This window comes from Podarcis raffonei, chromosome 1 (genome assembly GCF_027172205.1).
Source record: "Podarcis raffonei isolate rPodRaf1 chromosome 1, rPodRaf1.pri, whole genome shotgun sequence".
Lineage (NCBI taxonomy): Eukaryota > Metazoa > Chordata > Lepidosauria > Squamata > Lacertidae > Podarcis > Podarcis raffonei.
The window spans coordinates 74000041-74007724 of NC_070602.1; the positions used below are offsets into that span (position 1 = coordinate 74000041).

Genomic DNA, 7684 nt, shown 5'->3' on the forward strand with positions numbered 1-7684 from the left:
TTTCAGTTTTATTCCATTTTTAAAAAAAATGAACCGAGCAATGTAAAGGTTAATAGTCCTTGCATCCGTTTGGGTGTCAGCAAAATAGGTCTTCCAGTTGCGTTTCAGTTTTGATGAAGCCTAAACTGTACCCAATATCTCATCATTCAGTGGCACCACTCAATGGCTTTCTGTTGAATATGTAAATAACCTCCTCCATTTAATAACACTGTCTCTGAGTTAATATGAAAACTCTAAACTTGATCTATGATGGGCTGTTTTGGACGCATAAGGCATCACTTAGAAGTAATGTCATCATATATGAATGCTCTCTCTCTCCCTAGGGTCCATGTCACATTTTTATTTTAATGCGTTTAAAGTAGGGTTGAAGAACCAGATGTTGTTGGACAGCAACATGCATCATCCCTGACAACTGGACAGCAACTGCAAGGAATACTTGACACAGAAGAGTGAAAACCTCTTTAGATAATACTCTTAGCACTTACATGCCATTTTAGAGTGCCTCAAATGCTCCACAGACATCTCTCCTGTATTGGTGTCTGCAGCCACAGCAGGAACCATAACTCTCCAACAGTTTGACTTTACCTGTGATGGTGTGCTCTTCCACTGTCTCTTGAGACAGGCGGATGCCAAACACTTCCATTGTGCAACCACATAAGCTTTCATCATTTCTCCCGTTCACATTATGTTGAATCTCATTATACATTAGCAGAACTTAATTCTCAGTGAAATCAATGGGACCTGAATAATAACTAACTTGTTCCATTGCATCAGAGCCAACTCCTAGAGGCCGAGGTCCTTTGGCCCTCTCCATAAAATATTTGAGGGGGCTGCCTCTCCCAAGTTGACGGGCAGTGCCATTCAAATGGGGTATGTGCGCACACAACTTGTGATTGATTATGTGAAGCGAGGCTTACCTGACCCCCTCCCCCAATACTTTATGCAGGTTGGAAGCCCTGTTCCATTGATTTCAAGAGGACCTAAGTTCAGCTAACGTTAGTCTGGAGCCACCCAAATGAGTTTGACCAAGATCCAAAGGCTTGTGTGCAGTAAGGCTTTTCTGTCAGGAAACCCTCCAGAGCAGCATTCAAAGTTGCGCAAAGTAATGCAGGCAGCAGAGGGTGGAAGCAAGGTTTTGATGCATGCAAGTGAATATCTGGAACCTGGCCTTAGTGTTTAACATGCCATAAATGACTTTCCTGATTTTCCTGTAAAATAAGTTAATATTATTACCCCCCTGGACCAAGCGGATAACTTTCTTGCAAAACATACAAAGGATAAAATTATCATTCCATCTCCACCCACCTCCAGGTTTGTTCATTCACTCACTTGTTTTGGACCTGGGGCATTGCCATCTATGCATGGCTCTTTAAATACATTGGGAGGAATTCAATATCTCGCTCGCAGGGTCTTTCTATCAGTACTTCTGCTAGCCAGATGGAAAGATCTTCCCCTCTCCTTTCCCCTGCACACTGTTCTATGGATTCTCCCCACCCTCCAGGGTGAATTTGGGGAAGAGGGAGCAGAAGGGGGAAATGCCCATTGCACTGGTGAGAGTCTTTGCGCTGGCTTCTGCAAGCATGCTGGGATACCTAAATCCAGCCCAGGAGGAGGCACTTGGTGCTCAGGGTAGACCCACTGAAGCTAACAGACATGACTAACTTGGGTTCATTAATATCATTGAATGAACTGTGAGTGGGACTTAGCTAAATACAACCCATAAACCTGGGTACTTTAGCTGCAATGAATGTCCATAGTCCCAGGGGTGGTGGTGGTGTTCTTCTACCTTATGCCACATGAAATGAAAGCTGTAATGATATCGTTAAAAGATGGAAGCTCGCTGGCTCCCTGCATAAAATCTCCATATCTCTGTTTCTGTACATTTACTTCAAGTAGTCAGTGAATGTGATCTTAGTGATCCTTTGCTATAATGAAGTGTTTTCTTTCCTCTTGAACACCTGGCTATAGCAGTGTCCCATCAACAGCTTTGCCTCATCACTTGTTACCCAGCAGGGGTGAAATTAACCTAACACGTTAACATGTTTGTTTTTACTTAATTCTGCACTTCAGAAACAGCTGGCACATTGGTGGCCACCCCAATCCCAGCACTGTCTATTGCTCAGCATTCGTGTAATTGTGGAGCTTTAATAGCCCCATTATCTCTTCTGCTAAAAGGGTCACAGCAACTCAAGGCAAGGATTCTGTGAAGCAAAAGCAGGTTGCCGGTTTAATGAGATGGAAACTGCAACCTGTAGCTTCCATTTCCCCCCATCTTTAGGACTTGTTGACTAGGCACACAGTTGACTTAATGTGCTCAGCCAGCAAAAAAATGGTCTAGGACTATGCTGGGAAGGTGGAGCTGTGCCCAAATCTTACACAATTGGAACTAGCCAAAGGGTTATAAATATCGAAAGGAAACAAGGTGGAAGTCACTTATTTCCTTTAGTCTCGGAGCCATCTTCGACTCTACCACTGACTCATCTTGGTTAGGTAAGTCTGTGGTCTCCACCATTTCTTTTTGTCGTGATGCAGCAAGTTGAGTTTAAACTGGAGAGTTCAGAACCCTGCTTGGGTGTTGCACTCATGGGGGAGGGTCATAAGTAGGTCTTGAAGGTTGACTTCAGAAATTGCAATGAAGCAACCCCAAGTGATGCACAGCCATGCTTCTTTTGTAGCATCTGAAACTGCAGCCAGAACATCCTGTTGCTGGGCAAATGGAAAACTTCAAAGCATTTTGCACCCTTAACAAGTTGCTCCCAAAGTCATGTGTAGAGACATATAAATTCTGTTTTCAAAATTTCTGAATTGCTATTGACTGTCAACCAACATCGTTTGATGGTGCCCACATTCAGGGGAAATTTCGCATGCTGTGTTTTGCAAATTTCCGCTTTGTGCCATGTGCGCATATAGCAGTGGGCAGTTACATTTGATTTCAAAAGATAAAAGTTCCCCAAAGGGAAGAGAGGGGTCAAAAAGGAGTTGAAAGGTGAAATCAATAAGGTCAGATCACTCCAAAATGCTTGGGAGTTGTTTAGAAACTCAACTGGAGTGTACACAACAGATCAGGAAATGTACCATGAGAATGGTGAAGAGCTCCAAAAGGATCTCTCCAAGCTAACTTGAATGGGCCATAAAATGGCAAGTGCAATTCAGTGTAAACCAGTATGAACTGATGTGTGTTGAGATTAAAAAAAAAGTGTGTGTGTGTGCATAGTCCTGATCCAGAAGGCTCTTCTTATGTTCTCTTTTGGGCTATGCCAGTCTCAGCCCCCTACCATGCATACATCTGGAGACATGAACTTTGTCAAGTGTGCCCTGTCACATGTTTAGGTATACATGTAAAATGTATTTAAGTGTACAAAAATATATATTATATGGCCTCAATGTTTTAGGTAAAATCAGAGTCCTATTGCCATTAGTATTTTACCACTTCAGCAAAAACTTTCAGTAAAGAGAAGGAGAATAGTGAAGATCAACTTCATTAAAAAAAATAAGATTTAGAGTAATTTTAAGTTTTAATTATTTTTATTTAGCAAAAGTTTGCCACTCAATAAAAAAATTAGTTTATACACTCGTACCTCAGAAGTCAAACGGAATCTGTTCCAAAAGTCTGTTCGACTTCTAAAATGTTCAGAAACCAAGGCGCGGCTTCTGATTGGCTGCAGGAAGCTCCTGCAGCCAATCGGAACCCACAGAACCCACGTTGGATGTTTGGGTTCCAAAGAACGTTCACAAACCGGAACACTCACTCCTGATTTTGCGGCATTCAGGAGCCAAAATGTTCGCCTTGCAGACTTTAAAAACAGTAGACATAATAAAATTACCATGGATAAATTCAACCATTTTGCTTTCTTAAAACACACACACAACCAAATATAATTACATGCCTGGGTAGGCTTACCTAAACAAGATTTTTAGCAGGCATTGAAAACAGTAAATTGAAGACATCTGTCTAATATTAATGGGCAAAGGACTTCCAGAATAGGTGCTGCCACACTAAAAGATCAATTTCTCTTTTAGTGTGGAAACCACCATTATGTAGCACTTTTTAAATTGCCAGTTTCACAGATCAAAGCAGTGAAGTGGGTACAAACTGAGGAACGGATTTTTAAGCTTCAGAATTTTATGATATATACTACTAACATTTGTATTACCATTTAGAGTTTTTTTGCCATTTGTAACGTTTACATTTGCCATCATTCTGAAGCTCCCTTTTAATCTACTGGCAACTTATTTCTCTCCTCTCTATTGCTGCCCCTCTCTCTTTCCAAGGTCTCCTGTTCATCAGCATGACTCTCTGGATCAGATCTCTGCCTCTCCTAGCGCTGCTTGCTGTTTCAGCTCCTACTACTAGTTATGCTGTTCCCAATCAGCACCTATGTGGCTCCCATCTAGTGGAAGCACTCTACCTTGTATGTGGAGAACGAGGTTTCTACTATTCCCCCAAAACACGGCGGAATGTTGAACAGCCCCTAGGTAACTTTTCCAACTTCCTAAAAAGCATCAAAGTGTTTTATACTATAGTTTCTTCATGAATGGCTCGCCCACGTTTCCACTTGTCCTGTGCCTAGAAAGCATGGATCCAAGTAGTTTTCCCTTTGCTCCACTCCTTTCCCCAGGGAAAACCTGGTCTTTAGTGCTCAATTGGAACAAACATCAACCCGGAGAAAACCTGAATTACGGTTTGCTTCGACTGAATGCTAAAGAGCGGTTTCCCCTGAGGGAAAGCAGTGGGACAACAGGAAATGTGGCTAAACACAGAGTCATAACTCTAGATGCAGAGAATCTTGTGTTGGGGGCTGGGCAGCATACACCAATATTTATATCATGGTTGACGTTCCCAGGCAAGCGGTTCCAACATGATGGTGAACCCATCAGCACTTTAAAGAATTAATGTAAGGGGAACAAGGTTTGAAAAGAGCCCTTCAGGTCTTCCCTTGGTGCCCATGAAGTCTCCAAGCCTACTGTTCCCTCACTGCTCTCTTGGTCATGAGGTGGTGAGTGTGGTAACTTTATCCTCTCGTGTAAAGTACATAGAGATGAAGGAGGAAGTTGGAAGAGCTGGCACTCTTTCCCACTTCCTTTTTCAGCTCTGTATGCTTTCTAAGGTCAGATTAATTCTCCTGGATCTCACGTTTACTCAGATCCTATGGAAAAGTAAAGTGCTGTGTGTTTCTTTGTGTTGTTGGTGGGGGCAGGTCCAGGGGAGGGGGAAGAGAAGTGAACAGAACTCATGGTATACCCTGTATTCCAGGAATCTGCTCTCTCTGAAAGTTCAATGTTTGATTTAAAAGCTCTACCATTTATAATTAGAAATGTAAGGGAAATGTGAAGTCAGTGTTCTGATCAATCGATCCATCAGGAACCCATTGCATATTTGGCTTCTCAACTCTAAATAAGTAATTGGTTTCAATTGTTTGTGATATGTACACTGGCCTCAATATTCAAAAAACTTGTTTTTTCCACAGTTCTGTCTCTGAAGCCACACTTAATTTTGGTTGCACAGTTAACTCAAAAACTCTGTGTTTGAAAAAGATTTTCAATTTGCTTTTTTTTAGCCTTCCACTCTCATCCTCACATGTTAAATGTTCTCCTAGTTCTTCTTGTTACTTTTAGCCATGTTAATTTTTATAGCATGCAAATGGAGACTGTCCAGAATTGCTTACATAAAATGCCTATCCATATAGCAAATGTATTACAGTGGTACCTCGGGTTACATACGCTTCAGGTTACAGACACTTCAGGTTACAGACTCCGCTAACCCAGAAATAATACCTCGGGTTAAGAACTTTGCTTCAGGATGAGAACAGAAATCGTGCTCTGGCGGCACGGCAGCAGCAGGAGGCCCCATTAGCTAAAGTGGTGCTTCAGGTTAAGAACAGTTTCAGGTTAAGAACGGACCTCTGGAACGAATTAAGTATGTAACCAGAGATACCACTGTATTTGAAAGCCCTGTTCCATGCAAAAAGAGTGTTCTGCACCCTTACCAATGGAATGCTGGATGTGACCAAGCCAAAATATGCTTTTGAATGCAATGATTGCTGCATATATCACTTACCCCCTGAAACATTTTTATTTTACTCGCCTCCACATGGGGACAACAACCTTTCAATCAATACTTTGATTCTTTTTATTGCATAGTACAGTAGATACAGTCTGTCTTGTATTATATAGTATGTATCAAGTGTTTTTTTCTACTCCCATTAACTGAGGAAGCAAGGCTGTTATATATTGAAATAAGGCAGGTGTGGAGACCCTTCGGCCCACCAGAAGTTTCTGAACCACAACTCCCATTATCCTTGGCCATTGACCATGCTTGCTTGGGCTTCTGGGAGTTGCAGTTCAGCAACATCTGGAGGGGCAAAGGTTGCCCACCCTTGAAGTAGAGGGAGACACGATGGCAGCTTACAGTAGCAATGGAGAAAGACCTGCTATAGCACACATTGGGGGGCTCTTCTGAGCGATATGTCTGCCCAGATGTTGAAAGGTGGTCAGAGTGGAATGCATCCCATCAGTTTCTCACTGCTTCTTCTGTGTGGGAATTTGCTGATGGTTCACTTCATTAAAAAGACTCACAATGTGGAGAATAACATTCCAACCATGATATAGAATATGCCACTTGTTTTTAGTTAACTGGCTCAAACTACTGCAGCAGTCCAGGACAGCCATTGCAGAGATGATTTAGACATGAATATGAAGCCAGAAGTGTTCCGAAAGTATATACTGCAGTGGATCACATGGCAGTATGGGAAACCCCCGTTTCTATCTTAACCTCGGTTGTCTCTTCAAGCTGAGTGATTGGTTAAATGAAATGAAACACTTCTGGGTGCACATGTTCGCCCCACTTTACAAGAAAGCTATTTTAATGGCTGAAGCAAGATAGGAATGCAAACTTTCTGGCGGACATATGCACACATAGAGTACATTTCAAAGATGCATCAACCTGAGTATTCTCTCCATCCAACAGTGAACGGGCCTTTACAGAATGAAGTGGAAGCACTGCCATTCCAACCACAGGACTTTGAGAAGGTGAAGAGAGGAATTGTGCAGCAATGTTGTCAAAACTCCTGCTCCCTCTATGATCTAGAGAGCTACTGCAACTAACAGAGGAAGACCTGGCTGTGCATGGGGGGCGGGCGGGCGGGGGGGGGGAGGGAGAGAAAAGCACTTTGCTATTGCACCTTTGAAGTAACTGAATAAAAACCCCGTGAATCTACTTAAGCAGCATCTGTGTTGATTATCTATCATGAGAGTGGGGAACCTTTATCAGCTCAAGGACTGCATTTCTTCTTAGATAACCTTCCGAGGACCACATGCCAGGGACAGGGCCAGAGGCAAAAGTGGGCAGATCAATGTGCTTCTTATTTTTTTGTACAGTAGGCAACATTCCACCCATACAACATGTTGTTCATGCAAAAGTAAGAGCTTTCTACATCAGCGCCCCAACACATCTCTCTCCATCCATGCAAGGAAGAGGACACATTCCAGCCAGGCAAAGCATCTTCAAAACATTTAGAACCCCCTGGATTCTAAAGTTTAGAAGAATATCATTGCTTCAATCTCTGGCTTGTCTACTGCTATAGGACTTCTAATGTCCTGCCTGCAAGAGTATCCCCATTCATTTCAGTGAAGGAACCTGATCCACCTGCTTAAAGGAATGCTTCTGAAGATTAGACCCTTTCAT

At 42.5% G+C, this 7684-nt stretch overlaps 1 protein-coding gene across 1 annotated transcript; it reads left to right on the top strand.

The window, feature by feature from the left end:
* The first annotated feature begins 2438 nt into the window (after positions 1 to 2438).
* INS (insulin) lies at positions 2439 to 7134 on the top strand. Its single transcript, XM_053366794.1, has 3 exons — positions 2439 to 2490; positions 4273 to 4476; positions 6968 to 7134. Exons 2-3 carry the CDS (start codon positions 4290 to 4292, stop codon positions 7102 to 7104), a joined length of 324 nt encoding a protein of 107 aa, XP_053222769.1. The 5' UTR covers positions 2439 to 2490; positions 4273 to 4289; the 3' UTR covers positions 7105 to 7134.
* The last annotated feature ends 550 nt before the right edge of the window (positions 7135 to 7684 follow it).